Source organism: Anguilla rostrata, chromosome 19 (genome assembly GCF_018555375.3).
Source record: "Anguilla rostrata isolate EN2019 chromosome 19, ASM1855537v3, whole genome shotgun sequence".
Classification (NCBI taxonomy): domain Eukaryota; kingdom Metazoa; phylum Chordata; class Actinopteri; order Anguilliformes; family Anguillidae; genus Anguilla; species Anguilla rostrata.
This window is the reverse complement of record NC_057951.1, coordinates 10,072,873-10,092,303: the sequence shown is the minus strand read 5'-3', so window position 1 is coordinate 10,092,303 and position 19,431 is coordinate 10,072,873. Positions and strand designations below refer to the sequence as shown.

The 19,431-nt window shown below is 45.1% G+C and overlaps 3 protein-coding genes and 1 long non-coding RNA gene across 4 annotated transcripts; 1 reads left to right on the top strand and 3 right to left on the bottom strand.

The window, feature by feature from the left end:
- Positions 1-1,402: 1,402 nt before the first annotated feature.
- On the bottom strand, positions 1,403-6,269 carry LOC135245892 (fibroblast growth factor 6-like). The gene is made up of 3 exons (XM_064319254.1): positions 5,167-6,269; positions 4,535-4,638; positions 1,403-1,929 (listed from the first exon to the last, which is right to left on the bottom strand). The coding sequence occupies exons 1-3, from the start codon at positions 5,504-5,506 to the stop codon at positions 1,753-1,755; spliced, it is 621 nt and encodes a 206-aa protein (XP_064175324.1). The 5' UTR covers positions 5,507-6,269; the 3' UTR covers positions 1,403-1,752.
- Positions 6,270-8,080: 1,811 nt separating this feature from the next.
- LOC135245891 (V-type proton ATPase subunit E 1-like) lies at positions 8,081-11,696 on the bottom strand. Its single transcript, XM_064319253.1, has 9 exons — positions 11,410-11,696; positions 10,616-10,681; positions 10,311-10,420; positions 10,017-10,083; positions 9,829-9,918; positions 9,581-9,649; positions 9,278-9,372; positions 9,019-9,106; positions 8,081-8,699 (listed from the first exon to the last, which is right to left on the bottom strand). Exons 1-9 carry the CDS (start codon positions 11,440-11,442, stop codon positions 8,637-8,639), a joined length of 681 nt encoding a protein of 226 aa, XP_064175323.1. The 5' UTR covers positions 11,443-11,696; the 3' UTR covers positions 8,081-8,636.
- A 1,048-nt stretch (positions 11,697-12,744) lies between these two features.
- On the bottom strand, positions 12,745-17,467 carry agk (acylglycerol kinase). The gene is made up of 15 exons (XM_064319252.1): positions 17,194-17,467; positions 17,029-17,068; positions 16,756-16,835; positions 16,373-16,448; positions 16,183-16,275; positions 15,552-15,584; positions 15,318-15,412; positions 15,093-15,162; positions 14,734-14,813; positions 14,466-14,523; positions 14,068-14,215; positions 13,806-13,903; positions 13,646-13,716; positions 13,446-13,530; positions 12,745-13,266 (listed from the first exon to the last, which is right to left on the bottom strand). The coding sequence occupies exons 1-15, from the start codon at positions 17,301-17,303 to the stop codon at positions 13,132-13,134; spliced, it is 1,272 nt and encodes a 423-aa protein (XP_064175322.1). The 5' UTR covers positions 17,304-17,467; the 3' UTR covers positions 12,745-13,131.
- On the top strand, positions 14,362-16,106 carry LOC135245893 (uncharacterized). The gene is made up of 2 exons (XR_010327437.1): positions 14,362-14,556; positions 14,693-16,106. It is a non-coding gene; the product is annotated as an uncharacterized LOC135245893 (long non-coding RNA).
- Positions 17,468-19,431: the final 1,964 nt, after the last annotated feature.

Sequence of the window (19,431 nt, the reverse complement as noted above, 5' to 3'; positions counted from 1 at the left end):
TGACTGATCGTTGGAAACAGGGCGGATGCAGGAGCAGCGCTGCCTCTCCCCCGTCCGGTCAGAAACGCACAAGAACGAGCATTAAGAGTGAACGCAGATAAACAAGCCTACAGTGAGCCCGGTGTGTCTCAGCTTAACGCCACGGCAACAGCGCCTGCCGCTCGTTCACTCGGCTGTGCATAAAGGAGTCGCTAAAGTCAGGAAAGGGCACGGGGGGTGGGGGGGGGGTGCGGGTTTTAAGAGCCAACGGAAGGACAGACGGACAGGTTTCGCTCCGGAGGGGGGCGAGGCCGTGACCCGGCCGTAAATCCGGATCGAAGCCCGGTGGCGGGGGGGGGTGGTGGTGGGGGGGAGGGAAGCTCTCGGCCACGGCGGGAATCTCAAGGCCTTCCCTCAGCCCTGCAGGTTTTTACAGCGACAGCTGACCTTCCCGGGCGGGGGGGAGAGGGAGAGGAGAGGGGGAGAGAGAGCGGCCCCGTCGTCCTGGCGGGACCCACATACCTGCTGAGCTAAATAAACAGCGGGCGCGCGCGGAGCGTCTGATAAAGTCACTGCCGGATTAAAATAGGCCCGCTCCTTTTCTGTCTCTCCAGCAGGGCATTTCCCCCGGGAAGGGGTGCGGGATGCAGGGAGGGGGGTTCTGTGCATTCAAGTAGACCGAATACGTAGTACAAAAGGGTAGCAGCGCTGAGCCTTGCATTCTGCCCTTCACACTCATTTCATCTCTTACTGCCTCCTTCTCTATCTCTCTTTCTCTATCCCTTTCTCTCTCTGTCTCTCTCTCATCCCCCCCCTCTCTCTCTCTCTCTCTCTCTATACTTGACGTTGGGCATGGCATCCTGTCATGGCTGCAGTGTTGGGCTGCTGTCAGTTTGCTGTCAGACATGCCACATAGAGGAGCTGGGAGGAGGGAAGGGCTCCTTTAGTCAGGTGATGAGCAGAGCTTACGCAGCCATGCCCGTTAGACCAAGCGCTAATTATTATTATTATTAAAATACCTGTAATGTATTAATATTGAATGCCTTTTTGATTTTCTGACAGGATGGTCCAGACTGGAAAGTTTACAGTCCCTGTAATATTTTTTTCTTCGGCTGAACATCTGAGGTAAGAGTACCTACTGTGGTATCTTCTTTTAATTGGCCAAAAAGAAATGTGAATTTTGACAGCTTTGGACAGGGAAACGAGTCTTCGGGTTTGATCAGGGAGTTGGGAAGGTAAAAAGCACCGTCTTATGGCCGCCTGGGGGGGTGGGGGTGAGGGGGAAGTGCATCTAAAGTGCTTTAGTTTCATCGCTACAGCTGAGGGGGTTGGGGGGGGCGAGAGGAGACAAAGAAAGATAGGAAAGGACAGCCGAGCTCTGTGCTTTCCCCTGTGGGTGGGGGTGGGGTGGGGGGTGGGGGGGTCACAGCTCTTTGTGAGGTAATAATCATCTGTTTGACTCCTTAAAGAGCGTCTCAGTCACACCAGCGACAGGGCCAAGTCTCTGCCAGTCAGCACCACCCAGGGGGAGGGGAGGGGGGAGAGTGGGGGGAGGACCCAAATTAAAGAGCAGCAGCACAGTTTGGATACAGGTCTAAGAGTCGCCTACCCAAATATACAGATAAAGACAGAATAAATATCACTCTATAGAGCTTTTTTTGCAGACAGTTTGCATGAACATATATATATATATATATGTGTATATATATATATATATATATTACCTGGGAGAATGTCCACATGTGCAAATGAATGATTTATTGCGCGCTTTGCCTATATTCGCGGGAGGAAGTGTGTGACTGTCATGGCGGTGGTGGCCTTGTTTCCCCTCTTCGCCCGCCCGTGCTTGCTGAGGGCCAAGTAGAAGCCGTGGTATAGGGAAGACTCGTAGGCGTTGTAGTTATTTGGCAGGAGGGTCTCCTTGAACTTGCACTCGTCGCGGAAGACTGCCTGCGGAACAGCCGGGGGGGTGGGGGGTGGGGGTGGGGGGGGTGGAACAGACTGGGTGTGAATCCTGCGCGGGATTGGTCAGTCGGAGAATAACAGAGACCATGAGAGCTCAGAACACGCCAGGTACAGCTAGGCGTGTGGGATGTACATGCTTGCACACGTGTACAAGGGTGCTCGTACATGCAGGAACACCTAAATGCACATATACACAAACACACACATCTGCTGTCTTCAATTTATAATTCTTCATGCCTGACATTAAACATGGTTTAACATTCATCCCTCTGTCCAAGTATGAGAACTTTCAAATATTGTTTTCTCTACGCCAACAAATCAATAAATACAACAGATAGTGGAATTTCCTCTTAATACAGACTAGCCATATTTAACACTTTGAAGAGTAGGTTTTTTGCAAAGTTTTTTTGTTGCAAAATTCAGTGTCAGTGTTCTAGAACTCCACTGCTTTCAGTTACCAGTTGTGATTGTTACATCAGCATTAGAATGTTCAGCTAAGAACATTCTAATCACGTATTTGTGATGTTAATTATTTACAATATACATAATTTCTGTGGGCTGTTCATCGCAGCGCTGCCACGCACTGCCACCTGGGTAATGGCCCAGGAGTGACCTTCCCATGGTCCACCGCTGTCAGTTCCAGTTGGCAGTTGGGAGATGGAGGCAGACATAGCTGTAGGGACCAGATGAGCCCAGGCATATGGATGTACATGTCACATGTACAGGGGGTCCGGGCATGTGTCTCTGAAGTTGAAAAGCAAGAAGTAGTAAAGTAGGCTTGAGTGATGACCGTGAGTGGGTCCCCCTGACAGGCCATACCTCCCAGTGGGAACTGGTTAACCCTCCTGTGTCACTGCCAACTTTTTGAATGCCATCTTCCTTTACCCACACTCCAAGGCTAAAGCACGGTGGCACCTGTAGTGCCAGTGGTCTGTTGCCAGTAAATCTGTCAAGGGCATAAAGCTTACAGCGCTTGGCTTGTCGAATTAAATGTAATGGCAAGAGGAAATTCTACTATATGTTGCAGAGCAGGCAACGGCATTTATCCTGTTAAGAGGTTGTCATCCAAATTAGCCAGTGATAAGCCCTCATTTATCATGAAGTGCAGTCTGCCTGTGTGTGTGTGTATACTATGACTTTGTGTGACCAGTTTAAAACAGAAATTTAACCCATGTTTAATGGCATGTTCTTATCACACATCTGTCACCCACGGCACGGCTACACAGCACAATCATCCCAAAAACCGAGATGGGACAAATCCAAGCTCGCACAATGCTAGTTTAACCTATTTCTGTTGCAAAAGTGTCTACAAATGAAAGCCTTACGCATTAATTCACTGTGATTGACACAATTCACGCAATTAGCCGGTCACAGCAATGTTTTTTTGTTTTGTTTTTTTAAGCATTGGAGTTGTTTAATTTTTACACACTAATCACATTCTCTGGCAATTTACTGTGAGGTATTTGTGGAATAAAGTGTTTCTGATTTGGTGATCTGCCCCGGGTCAGAATGGGTGCGTGTCATTTTCAGATGATAAACTGCAGCTGCGTAGTGGTCGGCATTCGGCTGCGCAAACGTCAGGTTGAGGATTTCATTTATCCATAGTTCAGAAAGTGCGATGTTCTCCCTGAAACATATTCATTCTTTAAACTGGCTACACGTCTCTGGCTATGCAATTGTCTCAGAGTCTTGTAATTTGTCACCATAGATTCTAAGTGTACGGGTAACAGTTGCCATTAATTATATCGTCTCCTTTTCCCTGTTTGCGTTTCGATTTTAAATTCTTACAGGAAAGCTTCTATTTAGATTTCACTGATAATGTGTCAGACCACGTAGACAGATAGGCCGTCCTTATTCAAGAAACAAAATCGAATCAATTAGCAATTAAAACAAATATATTTGGATCTCATGTCATCATTTGGAGCAGAGCAGAGACGTGTCTGAATTACGTGAGGACACTAAACGTAGGCCTACATTTCTCCTGAAATGCAAAAAAAAAATAATAAAATAATTCCCCTGAAATGCTGTGAATATAATACAAGTGCACTGTTCAACCTAATGCACGAATTAATCGAATCTATTTAAACGTTCTCATTTTTTTCAACGACAAATTACGTCATTATAAATAAAAGCACTTGTAATTCGACTACACATCACGATATGAGCCACTGTTACCACCAATTATCATCAATAGCCTACTATACAGCTTTGCGATTAATAATGCATATGTATTAAGTATTTGTCGCCAGTGGTTTTCATATGCATGTCAAACGTGGACATTGCATTGTTTTGCTTTATAAAAGAAACCACAAATTAGTAATACACATGAACGAAGACGGCACAAACCAGAACACGGTCTGAATCGGTTATTATAATTATGATGATAACCGGCCTAAACGTCGGAAGGGGCAGCTGAATTGATTTGTCATCACGTTATTCACTCTGTGCGCTCTCATGCACTCTCAAACACAGAGGCTAATGGCTGCATTCCAAACAAAGGCACAAAAGCTTCATTAATTATTAGACGGCGTTACAGCTCCTTCCTCTAAAACCGCATGACAATAAGAGAGAATAAAATCTGCACACCTACCGTTCCGTACAACCGTCCTCTGCTATTCATTGCGACAAACAGGCCACTTTTCACCCCATACAAGCTAACCACTCCCCGTTCTACCGTGGAGATTTCTATTAGACCTAGTTAGATAAAACATCAGTTATACACTTGAAGAAGGGGAAAAAAATCAATGAATTCGGCACAATACAGCGATTGCACTCGGGGAAACAATAGCATGCACTAGGCTATACATGAGAGGGTGTAACCTTGCATATTGGTATTATGAATATATATGGCCTTTGTTAGATTTCAAACGATGGGTGATTTTTGTTCTTTTTTATTCACCGGAATCTCTCATAAATGCAGTTTCTGACGTGCCTGACTAGCCATTTCTGTGCCGCAGAAGGAGCCGGTGTAAAAATAAGTTAGCGTCTAAATTCGGCCACGCATTCATGTCATGTTTGAGCCTGGGAAGATATTTAGCACTGATGGATACGAGGTTTTTTAATAGATTTGTCTTTGCTTTAAGAGACATCTGATGCTGCCTATGCGGCCGATTAAATATCATGCAAAATATAACAAGGATATGCGGCGCATGGAGTCATAATTACTCGCTAGTGCTCATAATATTCGTCGTCTATTGCGTTACGTTTCTGGGCGAAACTCACTGTACTGGTTGTCATTGTGTACACCGTTTATCCGGCCGTCCGGGAGGACTTGAAGGTGAAATCCGATGCCCACGTTGCAGTAAAGCTTCCGCACTCTCTTGATGCCCAACAAATAGTCACTCTCCCAGTTCAGGTTCGATTTCTCTCCTGAGCGCCCCAGAATGGTTCGGGAGAACATGGTCTCCCATCTTTTATCCAATGAAGTTGCATTAGTCCTGCTTGGAATCGGATATGATGACACAATCCCCACCAGGAACCCCAGGAGAACAATCGCTGTCAACGTCCAGTGCGTGCTGGCCTCGCAGGACATACCGATGGCAAGCCTTTGCGCAATGGCCATCCGGTTTACCTTCGGGGTACGTGGTCAAAATTAATGGCCCTAAAAATACCACTCTTCTTGTTTTTCTTCCTTCAGCATGGTGGCAGAGGCGTATTTTTGGAAGGCAGATCAGGGTTTCGGGCATGGAACGACAGCCCGAGAACAGTGGAGCAGAGGACGGAGAGAGAGCGGCAGAGCTTGAGGCGGTAGTAGTGGTGATTACCATGTTTCGCAGCTCCCACGCCTCTGGAAGGGCAACGCCGGTCGTGGAGGGTACCACTCACCAAAATCCAGTTTCACCTTGCCAGGCACGCGCATCGATCTGTGACATCACTCTTGACTTCGCCGCCTGCTGCCCCGTCAAAAAAAAAAAAAAAAAAAGTAGGAGACGGTATGAGGGAGAAAAGTTGCAAGCCAGCAGGAGCGGAAGAAGAGCTGAACTGCAATGCCAACTCTGTCGGAGGTTCAGGCGACTGCTGTCACTCCGCGCGCGCGAGAGAGAGAGAGAGATGCAGAGGGAAAGAGAGAGAGAGAGACTTCATTGGGTGGTGTTGAGCGATCATGAGATGTGAGAGAGAGAGAGAGATGCAGGGGCCAAATTGGGCCGGTGGTCATGTGTCTAACGGCCTGCTGCTTCCTTATTTAGAAGGACGCTGTAAAAACAGTCCCGCAATCACCGGAGAGCAATGGCAATACTGTGAGGCACCCTCTGTGCTGCTTATGCAGGACGCTTACACTTTATATCACATCAAATAATAAATGCACACACACACACACACACACACACACATATATATATATATATATCCCCTAGATTTGGCTCTTCACAATATTACATTTGTAATCAGACAATTCACATATGGTTTAAGTGCACATTTTCAGCTTTTATTTAAGGGTATTTTTTACACACTTTGGTTTCAACATGTAGAAATGACAGAACATTTTATACATTTCAGGGCACCATAATGTTTGGGACATAGTAATGTTATGTAAATGACAGCAGTCATGTTTAGTACTTTGTTGCATATCCTTCGTGTGATTGCTTGACATCTGTGACCACTGGACCTCGCCAGGTGCTGTGCATCTTCTCTGGTGATGCTCTGCCATGCCTGTACTCCAGCCATCTTCAGCTCCTGATTGTTTTAGATGCTAGTTTAGATGCCTTTACTTTCCTCTTCAGAATATGAAACACATGTTAAATTAGATTCAGGTTGGGTGAATGTCATCCAACTGGCCAGTCAAGAATTTTCCAGTTATTGTCTTTGAAAAACGCTTTAGCAGTATGTTTGGAACTATTGTCTTGCTATAGGATGAAGCGCTGCAGGTTCTTCGCCAACTAATATGGCCACTGAAACCTTTATCTTAGGCTTGATGTGCTCTTGGAATGGCTCTTAAATGGCTTTTAAATGCTATGTCACTCTGGGTGTCATAGTTTGAAAGTTGTCAGGCAAAGTCCACAGCAGATTGGAACCAAACTCTTGAGCTCAGTTCTTTGGACGGTTCCCATCAAGCACTGAAGCCCGGTGGGGTCCAATCATGAGGCCACAGTCATTTTATCACAGATTTTTAAAAGCTTTCTCTGGAAGCACCCTAGCAGGGCATGGAAAACCACCCTTACTTTTATTTCACAGCAATAACCTGACAGTTTGATACACTGCAGCTGTTCACAAAGGCCTCTGGGAAAGCTCACACCTTCCAAATTTCTAATAAAAAGGCAGCATAAAAAGTCATTTGTGAGACAGAACTATTAGGTCCTGTGGTCCTATAAATATGACACGTTTTACAACACGTTTAATGTCTGTGCAATAAAATAGGATTGCAGGTTATTGCGGGTTTGTGTTCAGGGTGTTAAAATTGGTTGGGGGGATTTAAACTCAGTGTTCCTAATACGCGCCCTCTCTTAATTCAAGCATGTAATTCATTTTGATAACTAGATCATTTGCAGGTGAAAACATGGACTGCAATGTTGTTTGTAGTGTGCTTTTTATTTGCTTATTATTTATTCATTTATTTTTTCTGGTTTGGGGGCATGTTGTGTGGTACATTCAGAAACAGCATCAAGGAATTCTGAGAGGCGGCTGTGCTGTGTGATGTCACAGCTTTGTCTATCTTTCCGATTGGTTGAAGGGTCTGAGTTTGCACGTAAGATCTCGTAGTGCTCCTCACAAACACGAGGGCTGTCAGCCCCAATCATTCAGTTGTCTAAACCCTTCTTTTTTTTGAGCTACAGGACATCCCCGTTGGATAGCACTGGTGCGGTTCTGCTGTTATGGAATGTTCGAAACCCCCAGCAAGAACAGCTGCTGCTCAGGTGATGTCATTGCACTGCTGTTACTCAGCAATTTTCCACCACCTAGTGGTAAGTCAAAGGTAGTGTCATTACCTTGCCTTGTGGTACTGGGCTAGAATACTGAGATAGGCTTGACTAGCCTGTTCTCTACATCGAACATTAGTATGTATTTATGAGTGAGTGAAAAATTATAGAAACAAAAAACAGGACAAACATGACTGTTACTCTTCTGCACACTCATTTGCATCAACAATGAAACAATTATCATTACATCTGGAGACAATGGTGAAAAAAAAAATTCACGCTTTTTAAAAAAAACTATATTTTAATACATGCCTTGCATTCAGGTGTACAAAGCTCAACACATGAAGTCACAGTCAATCTGAATCAATAGAACCGTTGCAGTAAATGCAAAACCTCAGGCACATAAAATATTCAGGTCCATTTGTAATTATGGGCTCCAATATTCCCTGAGCTCATGGCGGGGCCACAGACCTTTCAAACAGGGAAACCCCCTGAAATGGAGACTCAAATGGGACCCTCAAGTCTTATCAGCATTAAAGCAGCTACAGTCTCTATTAGTTGGACCTGAATTGGTGGATTTTGAGGCTCAAACAACAGCTCTGATGAGAAGCAGAATGATTTTGACTCTATAAATGAATGTTCTTCCAGCATTTAATTTGTCTTTGGACAAAAAAGTAAAAGTAAACATGGAGAGGGAAAAAACTAGGTTTTTTTCATTTTAGGTTATAAAACAGAGACACAGAAATTGAATCTTGACCATGTAATTAAAGGAACTTTGCATGTTGCTTTTGGTACTTTGGTTGTGAAACCCTTGGCCTTTGAAAACCGAAGGATCCATTAATCCATGAACTTGCGATTCGGGTTGGCACCAAACAGCTCCACTCGGATTTCAGGCATCATCTAAAGAGCAGAGGAAAACCCCGTTCAGAACCACGTACTGCACAGAGCCTTATTCTGCTCACATGCATGCGGTCAAACTGCAGGTCTGCAGAACTGTTAGGAAAATGGCCGTCAGAGCCTACAGGAACATGTCTAAACTACAGCATAAGGGGCCAGGTACATGTGAATTGATCCCCACCCTGAAAACCACTCCTGTACAGCTTTGGCTCTGAAAATCTGTTTAAATTAAGAGACATTTCAGGGGCCGACTACTCTTCCTTGTTGTTTTTAAGGGAGATCTGTGACCCTTGTGACCCTTCCGCCCCCCCTTGTCCTGTACCTGCTGGGCAATGAGATCCAGTCTGCTCTCCAGGGTGTTGGACACCTTAATTCTGCGATCAGCATTATAGAGCTCAATGCCTCCCGAGCTGAAACACACACACACACACACACACACACACAGTGCCGTTAGGTAATATCTGCAGACTGTAGGTGGACAGACTGACAAAATGGGAGTGGGTTTTTGCTTTCTACAGTTTGGGTTATTTTGTCATTTTCTCTAACAGAAATTTCCAGACAAACAAACAGGGTGCTCGTACATGCCCGAAGGCAGGAAGTTGTTCTGATCGATTTGGACACTGATGTTGTTCTTCACAGCCGCCTGGTAAATGGGAATGTTCTTCTGCACAGCCGTCTGAAACATATACACACACAGTCAAAACATTGGTTTCACACTCACACCCGCAAAGTGCCAGTCTGATTCGATCTGAAAACACAACCGGGGTTGCCACAGAGACCCCCCGATGCGGGCTGCAGTCAGTAGCCAGCGGAGTGAGATGAGGGGGGTGAGACATCTCTGGCACAGTCAAAGGTCACACTGAGACACACCACGGAGCTCTCACCTGCACCAGGTTCACATCCTGCTCCCGACAGCGAATCGTCACTTTGGGCTCAAGGAGCTGATAGAAACCCTGAGAGAGAGAGAGAGAGAGAGAGATGACGCATCATATACTACAATTCCCAGGGAACTGATGTTACCTGAACTCAAGATACACAGGCAAGATCAGGTGCATAAAACACACTCAACACTTCCTGACATGGTTTCCATGGTGATGCCACCACACCGATGTCGGCGGCTCGGGTAGTGTACCTGCAGGACGAGGCCGTCCATCAGGGCCTGGTAACGGGCGGGGTCCCTGGCAATTTCGGCCAGCCTCTGCCGAGCCTCGTTCAACAGGTCCTGAAAGGGGTAGTGAGAAAGGGGCAGTTGTCCCCTTTTAAATCTGTCCATTATCAATATTAGCAATGGTGTTAACACAAGTGAACATTCTCACCCACCGAGATCATGTCATCACGAGCCTTCAGGACCTTCAGTCGGGCCTGGTTCATCAGGTTGGACATCTGACTGTGGGAAGGAAAAGGTTAAACCCTGATCAGCAGCACCGTATTGGTCCTTTGAACCATAGTGACCCGTCAAGAATATGGACTGGGCCAATAACAGCGCCTCTCTGCCGTTTCATTTTCGTGAGCTCCTGTCCTCAGCTTGAGCCCTAGTGCAGCATTGCAGTGATAATCATGTGGCATTGCCGATGAATCTCCACACTCAAGGGGTGCCCAGTTAAAGCTCCTCACATTTTCTTATGCTGCTCGATCTGTTTCTCCTTCTTCTCGTAGTACTCCATGATCTTCAGCCTCTGAGTCTGCACCAGTCGACCCTTCTCAATGTTGAACTCTTCCTCTGCCTGCAGGAAGAGACAACCACACATTACACACACACACACGCCTTGCTTACACTCATCTGAGTCTGCTTTACCACTGGTAACCAGTAAACTGTACAGTCTTATCCAGAGGAACAAAAGGTGCCTGCTTTTGCTGGAGGCCATCCCTGCTCAGCTCCGTGTGTAAATGTGTACTGTTGTCGCGAGAGAACTCGTTACCCTGGCATCAATTTCCTCTGCTTTCTCACTGGCCTCCTGCTCAATGAAGGCCATCATGTGCTTGATCTGTGGAGGGACAGAGAGAGAGAGAGAGATGACGAGCCGAGTTTAAGTTACGGCTCGAACCGGACCTGTGTTTTGCACTTATGTTTAAAAGCGAAGACACGAGAGTTGCAGATAGCGCGTCTCCTGCTCGTGTCGTTCAGATTTTGACTCCACACGACAGCCTCATGACTGACGACAAACATAGATATGCAAGCAGTTATTTAATACACGAGAAGAACACTTTATCATAAGCATAGAGATTGTGACTGCGGAGTTCATCTACCAGCCTGTTTTACCCCTCCCAATTAAGTGAGTGCATCCTGCTTCCCAACCATACTTACATACGTAACGTTTTCTGTAGATTCCATAGCCCGTGTGTCTAAACATGAGTTATTATTCAGTGTATAAATTTTCAGGCAAAGAGGCTACTATCCAGACCCTCTTGGCCCCTGACGACTAAATTTCACGAGAAATTACCATATTTTGTACTACGTTGTCTTGCATGATCTTTTGTCGTTTGGGAGAATGATATCGCACAGCTAACCGTATTTACATGCCAGTGCTATACTAAAACATATGTTGGCTTCACACACCAGCTGTCTCAAATCTCAGTGGATGAGTTAGCAATGTACAGTAGGCCTACACAGCTAAAGTTGCGAGCAAGTACAAAAAGCACATTTAGCGAGCTAATAAAACGAGACCTACTGATAATCCAGAAAACGATAAGATTAATATTTAATGATAAATACCTGTTTCTGCACATCTGCATCGCTGAGAGCCATGGTTGTGCTGTGAAGAGTTTTAAACCAGTGTAGCTAACGTTAGATATCAACGTGAGAACCAGGCTGCGTTGAACGAATGGATGAATTCGGAAATAAACGCGAGGATTGTTTTGTTAATTTAATAATTTATATGCTATAAATCATAAACTGAGTAATAGTACTACAACTTTTTTAAAGATACTTCCTTAAAGTAATCGCAAATGTAAATAACCGCAAAATCAGCTGACCAACAGTTCCTTGTCACATGACAGGGGCTTCCGGTTCAACCTATTTCGAAACGCACCTGTTTTAGCCAATCAGATTTCAATGCGCATTTTAGCGAGAAAAAAAAACTTGATTTCGTTTTGTCCGCAATTATAGTAAAATTTAGAAAATAACTATCTCGAGTTTATGACAAATATTGTACGTCAAGACTAACAGTCTACTAAATTAATAATAAACTGCTTGTAAGATATTTTGGCTGTAAATTAGGCTGTATTTATAAAATGTATGTTGTTAGAGCTTGCTGGCATACTTCATATGTGTAGCCAAGTATTTACAGAGTTTTGTCCTGTTCCAAATTAAACTATTTATTCATTGTTTTATTGGAATCAAAATGTATCCCACAATGTTTCACATCAGTGTAGAAGTGGAGAACAGCCTCTTGTTTACAGCACTCTTCCACAGATTATGTTACAGGCATTTATTATATGCGCGCACACGTAGAATTATACTACTAACTACACTACGCGCTGTCAAATGTCATCCAGTGTGTGTGTGTACCAGCATTCAAAAACCCAGTAAAGGGCTTCTTTTATTTTCTGAATCATAAACAGAAAACTAAAGTACCACTTATCTGGTCCTTAAACCAGTTTCCTGGGTTAATTCTGCAATGCTGACTGAAATAAACAGTGATGTCTTGCATGTTAAATGCCAGCAGAAACAACTTATACCGTCTAGTCCAGGGGTGTCCGATCTTATCCAGAAAGGGCCTGTGTGGTCATAGGTTTTTGTTTTAGCCCAGCACTAAGTCACTTGATTCTACTTATTGTCTTGATTGAAGACCATCATCAGTTAATTAGTTCAATCGGGTGTCGTAGGGCTGGGTTAAAACAAAAACCTGCACCCAACCGGCCCTTTTCTGATAATATCGGACACCGCTGATCTAGTCCATAGGTATGTTATGTAATATGTTATATGTTAAGCTATTGTTTGGTTTTCAAGTTTGTGCTCTAGAATACTTCTCAAAACGCTGATTATTTTGGGTACAAATTATACCCGCAGAGCAATTTTTTCTCTCATATTAATTACAAAGACCCCACAAAGAACTAATGCATTTTAATATCTGGTTAACACAATTTCTTTTCTTTTTTTAAACATGACAAAACCTTCTCAGTTACTTCAGACCCAGCATACAATTCCAACCTTTTACGTTGACAGCCGCGGACAGTGCAGAGAAGCAACGTGTAGCTGTGGAGAGAACAGAGCTTGGCTGCCACTGCAGCACTGACGTTTAATCCTTTATTAGAGTTTCTGAGTTGAGTCTCCAATGAATGGGGACACAGAGCAGAGCGAGGTTGGGTCTTGTGGTCCTTGCACACAGCAGTGAGTCCTGCCCATGATCACAGTGTCCCATCGTGCCAACATTTGTCTCTGCTATCCCTCTATCTCTCCATCCTTCTCTTCTTTTCTCTCCAGCCCGTCGGTCCCTCAGTGCGCCTCCGAGAGCAGCTGCTGCCTGCGTTCCTCGCTGCAGAAGAACCGCAGTTTCCGCGGCAACAGCCTCACCTCCACCGGCATGGCCTCGTACTCCTCGCTGTCGATGTTGTAGAAACCGGCGCCCTCCTGTGGAGTGATTGGGAACAGCAGTACTGCAGGTGAGTTGAGATGAACAGGACAGTGAACTGAAACTATGTATTCGGTGTGAACCAAAAATATTTTTGGTTTATCTTGACCAGTTACACCTCCTCCACCACTTTCAGCGAAGAGGCTGGCCTGGGGCAGACTATGGGGCAGTTACTGACCTGGGGCAGGGTGAGCATACAGGCGCTGGCCTCCAGGTTACGCCCGCTCTTGCTGCACAGCATTGGATCCCGGGCTTTCTCTCCACTGCAGAGGCAGCAGACAAAGAGCCGTGTCTTTTAGAAATAACAAAATGCATACAGGCACATTCTACACTCACTCCCGAGTGCACACACATGCCAACACGCGCACACACACTCACCCAATTGTGATGAACTCCCCCACAGTCATGGTCTCTGGCTCCACACACACTTGCATGGAGTCATCTGTGCGCTGTGAAGGCCACAAACAGATTCAATACAAAACATTACACACACACACACAATTGCAATATTCTTAGCAGTATGCACACAAGTACTCACATTCATGACTGGGTTTCTGTTGTTGGTCTTGATTGACAGCTCCACTGTGGAGATCTGTAGCTCCTCCCAGTGTTCTGGCTCTTCTTCCTTAGGGGGCTCTACAGACAGGCAGGCAGACAGACAGACAGACAGACAGACAGGCTGTCAGCCCAGCTTTAAAGATTCTGCAGCAGCCCACAAAGAAAGTGGGACGGACACGCACGCACGCACGCACGCACGCACGCACACACACACACACACACACACACACGCACGGCGTTACCCTCTACAGGGGGGTTCCAGTAGTTCTTCAGTCGGCGGACGATGCGGTAGATGAGGGAGGGGCGCGGGGGCTTCGTCGTGGACTCCTCTGGGGGGCGGGGCGTGGGCGCCAGGTAGGACAGAGACGCCTGGTGGGTCTGCGGCCAGCTCTGAGAGAACGAAGGAAAGTGTGTGTGTGTGTGTGTGAGGGAGAGAGAGAGAGAGAGAGAGATTGTGTGTGAGAGAGAGAGTTTTTGAGTTTTAACACACCTTTATTATAACATTACAACAACAACAACAAAAAACACAAGGCACAAAAACCATCAACCCCTATACATTACAAGGAAGGAAAAAAGAGTAAAAGAGGGAGAGAGAGAGAGATGTAGAACTGGTCCTGTGGAGAGACAAGCACATTCTCACCTTTAATGTGCTGAACCAGTGCGCTGCCATAGTCTTCAACGGGCCCAGATACCAATATCTGAAAAGGGGGAAAAAAGACGGTCATTCTCAGGTCTTACTACACTCTGGTGAACGGTCATTCTCAGGTCTTACTACACTCTGGTGAATGGTCATTCTCAGGTCTTACTACACTCTGGTGAATGGTCATTCTCAGGTCTTACTACACTCTGGTGAATGGTCATTCTCAGGTCTTACTACACTCTGGTGAATGGTCATTCTCAGGTCTTACTTGCTGATGGAGGAGGCCACATCTCTGAAAGCCCCCCAGCGCAGTCCTATCAGGGCAAACACCGGCTGCTCCTTCTCCCCCTGTGCACACACACAGACACAGACCAAACACAAACTCTTCCATCAAACTGTCACATCGCAGAAGCACAGCATCATTCCTCCACTGTGGATTTAGCTCATCCCCACAATTCCTTGCAACTGCTGTAATGGCCTTATCTTAGTTAGGTTCAGTGTCAAACTTGTTCTTCTCACACAGACTCATTGAGAGGGTGTCTCGGGACAGTGGGAAGTCTGGAGTCATCGGCTTTGGCAAACGGAAGTTTCCTGGAGATGGGGAGTGGCTTCGCCCCTCAGACTCACCTTGACCTGCAGCACATCCAGCGGCACCGTTTTCCCCTTAAGGATTGCCAGCGTCGCTCCGGTGATGTGTCTGACAACACCACAAAAAACAAGTCTGAGTGTCGTGAGAAGGGGGCAGGTATTGATGAGAAAAGTGTGTGTGTGTGTCCGTGTGAGCTCATAGGTGCAAGACACTTCTGGCATCTGAGCAGAACGGTTTCTGTGGGGCACACGCAAGATACTCACTTAACTTTATTTTCAGTCTGGAAATGCAGACTCTGGCTCAAGGAATTCTGGGAACCCAGAGGGATGAAGCCAATGGGAGTGCTACTGTACGAATCCTGCATTTGAGCAACGCCCACAAAGCCAGTATTAATATCCCACATGCTCATGCTTTTTAATGAATGAGTGTGCTGCGCTACACAGATTTCAAAGACAACATTTCTGATAACCAAAATGTCTTCCGGAGTCTTAACTTACCTGATCAGTTCTACGCAGCAATCCTGTGACCACCTGCATAGAGGGACAAACAGAGGGAGGGTCAGTGTGCTTACCCATATCTGAGCACCAATACAGATCTAGAGTCAGTGGGGAAATGCTAAACTTGGGGTATATACAGATTTAAACATGCTTTCTGAAAAGTAACTTTTATTTTAAAACAAGGGCACGGTGTCATTGATGTGACACCGTTCAGCTACTTCAGGGCTAAAAGCTTTCCCTTGTGGAGGATCTTCAGCCTGGTAAATGTGAGTTACAAGCCAGGTCCATGAGGTCAGTCCTACATCCAAGAATATGGTCATTATAACATTTAAATACTCATTATAAATCATTCTGGAAGTCCCTGAATATAATTATATATATTTTTTTTTTTTTTGCATAACATTTGCATTTCAGCATACATTTACTTTGGAAGTGATACGTTTCAGTACTTTAAAATGTTTTTACTTATAAGGGTCCATATTAAAATATAAAACACATATACTTCCTTTGGAGTATATTTATTTGAATACTCTGAATTACATTGCAAATTGTTTGGAAGCTGTTTGTAAATAAGACACGTTAGTGCACTGGTGCACAGGTGACAGGAAACGTGAACGTGCTGCCATGACACCTCTTGCAGAGTTCCATCGCCCCCGGCCACAATCAGCATATCAGTCTGCTCCATCAGCTCCATCAGCTTCTTAGCCTGACCCTCGTAGTCCGTCTGCAGGGGTGTAAGCACACACGTTTTATATCAGCGGTGCACGCGCGTGCACACACGCATGCGCACACTGACACACACGAGGACACACACACCTTACCTTCACAACTTTCACGTCCATGCCAGCCAGGTGTAGCAGGGGGGCTGCATTCTTCTCGAACAGACTGTTGGCTTTCCTGAGAGGAAGAGGAGGAGGAACAGTTCTGAGCCCTTCCAGGGTGAGCGTTTGTTAAGACCAGGCAGGTGGGGCTGGATGCCCCACACAGTCATATCACTCACAAAGAGGAAGCCACTAGAGCCAATAGCAGAGCTCAAGCAGAAGTGCTTGTTCAGGAATGTCAGTCCAGACCAGTAGCTGCGCTGATCTTTGCATCATCTGCACGTGCTGACAGTGGGCTCCCTTCAGCCATTCGGACTGACGCATCCATTACTTATGAAAATAATGAATGTGGTAAACTGCGGCGTGTCGAGAAACGCTCTCACCCACTGCAGGCAGCCGGATTGAGGATGACCGTGGCTTTCTTCAGCTGTTCCTGCGGTGCAATCAGCTGGCGGCCGAATTCCTGAGGAAACGCAACGTGATCAGCAGGCAAGAACGGAACCGTCCGAAATCGTGTCTTAAGACTGGCCAGTCAGGCACCGTGTTACACACTTGAACACAGACAGCTATGTATCTCACATTAATGGCATGCAGGTAGAATTGTCAAGCTTGAAAGTACAGTAACTGACGGTATATAATATCTAGTTAAATCTCACCCTGGCCTCCACGCAGGCTTCTCTTCGTAGCACATTGTCACTGAAAAAAATACAATTAACAATTTAGTAATTAGTTGTATCTACCATGTCACCATTCGCTCTACAGAATTGCGGGTCTAGACGTTAAAACCAATATCTAACCAAACAATCGAGCCATGTTTTTACCAGTGTTTTCCGTATAGCCAGTGCCCGCCGTAAGACAGGACGCACCCCGCAAACGTGGACTTCTTCCAGTGGTTTCGAAGAGTGCGCAGCGTTTTCACAACTCGAGCCATGATCGTCTACAACCTGCTCCTAATCACACTGCTACATACACCCAACTGATCATAAATGTACTGATCCACACTGTTCAACACTGCGGGTAGTCTTAGCGGTCATTTCTCCGGTTGAACCTTCTCTACAGCATCATGTGTACTCTATTGGTGCACCCTTTAAAACAGTCCTCTGAAAGCGGAAACCGTGTTTCATTATGTAGTTCCACCTTAAGCACACCTATATTAATCAGAAAGAAGAAATGTGTTTTTACTTCATTCATAAAACTAGCATGGAGAGCTATAGTTTCAAAAATATAAAAATAAAAAATAAAAATATATGTGGTTTTTTGTGTTAACGACACAGGAAGTGAACGACGTGGCAACCGTTTGACTGTTTAACACTGTATAATGAACTATGGAAATACAGATAGAGAATACAATATTTATGGAGTTGTTAACACTGGCACATCTTTTCACAATTATTTGTTATACTGTAATTATTCTGTGGAGATTATTTTGTCAAGTTTTGTGAATCTTCGTTTGATAAAGAGTAGTACAAAGCTTTTGTATTTCTCAACTTTCTCAATGTTGTAATTTTGCTTTTATTAAAGTGCACTTTTTGGTTTTGTGTCTGTTTTTATTGTGAATTCACACATTTGTCTGTGGCGCCGTGTGTTTGGTAACCACTGAAGATAGAGGGCTGGAGGAAGTGCAGTAGAGCAGTGATTCTCAGCCTCAGTCCTACGGCACTTTCAGGCAAAAAATCATTAAGTTTGACACTCGGTTGATTACATAAGTTCTTCCAGATAGCAACAAAATATGATAATCAAATGATGTTGAAATCTTGTCACCATTTAAAGTACGGCAGCACACGCACTTACAAAAGAGCAGGCTACAGATTTAGGCTACAAAAACATACTCATCCTGTGATCACAGTTATGTAAAGGTGACAGTCAACCAGAAGATACGGTGGTGCAGGTCAACGGTTCGCTCGCCATGCCATCCATTCAATTTGTTCCTCTTTTGTCGCTTCTGCTGTGTAAGTAGGTAGAAAAACACTGTTCAAATGCAAAGGGCTCTGCAGCCCATCTTTCAGTTTGCGCAGCTTTGGTCCATTGTGAAGTATAAATGCGCAAAAAAAAGAAAGAGAAATGCAAGAGGCTCTGTGGCGCAAGAGGTTGGGCTGCCGCTTCAGAAGTATGGAGGTCGCTGCTTTGAATCCAGCAGCGGCCCATCTTTCAGTTTGCGCAGCTTTGGTCCGTTGTGAAGTATAAATGCGCAAAAAAAAGAAAGACAAATGCAAGAGGCTCTGTGGCGCCAGAGGTTGGTCTGCCACTTCAGAAGTATGGAGGTCGCTGCTTTGAATCCAGCAGCGGCCCAACTCTCAGTTTGTGCAGCTTTGGTCCGTTGTGATTTAGATAAATGCGCAAAAAAAAGAGAGATGAGTGCGAAGGACTCTGTGGCGCAGGTGGTTGGACCGATCCTCAGGAGGTAGAGGTTGATGGTTCGATTCCCCGAGTGCCGCACCTGAGCAACGTTGGAGGTCCCCAAGGGTGGGGGAGAGGAGGACCCCAAGGGCGGGGGAGAGGCGTGAGTGAGACGTGTGAGTGAAGGGGGGGGCATGGTGGTGTGGGCCCCCCCCGAAAAATCAGAGAGTGCAAGGAGGGGGTTATGTGTCGGAGACAGAAGAAATTTTGCGGTTTGGGAAGAATGAAAGTATAATGACTATTATTTGACTTTTCTAAATATACTTACTTCTAATAATACCTACTTACTTCTAATAATACCTACTTACTTACTTCTACTTACTTCTAATAATACCTACTTACTTCTACTTACTTCTAATAATACCTACTTACTTACTTCTACTTACTTCTAATTATACCTACTTACTTACTTCTACTTACTTCTACTTACTTCTAATAATACCTACTTACTTCTACTTACTTCTAATAATACCTACTTACTTCTACTTACTTCTAATAATACCTACTTACTTACTTCTACTTACTTCTACTTACTTCTACTTACTTCTAATAATACCTACTTACTTACTTCTACTTACTTCTAATAATACCTACTTACTTCTACTTACTTCTAATAATACCTACTTACTTACTTCTACTTACTTCTAATAATACCTACTTAC

What these genes read in the sequence shown, in the direction of transcription:
- agk (XM_064319252.1), bottom strand. Translation starts at nt 17,303, where the DNA reads ATGGCTCGAGTTGTGAAAACGCTGCGCACTCTTCGAAACCACTGGAAG. An exon ending in CAGACTGAAAATAAAGTTAA is followed by an intron (nt 15,163 to 15,317) that starts GTGAGTATCTTG and finishes TGGTGTTGTCAG; the next exon opens with ACACATCACCGGAGCGACGC. An exon ending in ACTGGTTCAGCACATTAAAG is followed by an intron (nt 14,216 to 14,465) that starts GTGAGAATGTGC and finishes TCGTTCTCTCAG; the next exon opens with AGCTGGCCGCAGACCCACCA.
- LOC135245892 (XM_064319254.1), bottom strand. Translation starts at nt 5,506, where the DNA reads ATGGCCATTGCGCAAAGGCTTGCCATCGGTATGTCCTGCGAGGCCAGC. An exon ending in ACACAATGACAACCAGTACA is followed by an intron (nt 4,639 to 5,166) that starts GTGAGTTTCGCC and finishes TTATCTAACTAG; the next exon opens with GTCTAATAGAAATCTCCACG. An exon ending in GAGGACGGTTGTACGGAACG is followed by an intron (nt 1,930 to 4,534) that starts GTAGGTGTGCAG and finishes GCTGTTCCGCAG; the next exon opens with GCAGTCTTCCGCGACGAGTG.
- LOC135245891 (XM_064319253.1), bottom strand. Translation starts at nt 11,442, where the DNA reads ATGGCTCTCAGCGATGCAGATGTGCAGAAACAG. An exon ending in CTCGTGATGACATGATCTCG is followed by an intron (nt 9,919 to 10,016) that starts GTGGGTGAGAAT and finishes TACCCCTTTCAG; the next exon opens with GACCTGTTGAACGAGGCTCG. An exon ending in TGGACGGCCTCGTCCTGCAG is followed by an intron (nt 9,650 to 9,828) that starts GTACACTACCCG and finishes TCTCTCTCTCAG; the next exon opens with GGTTTCTATCAGCTCCTTGA.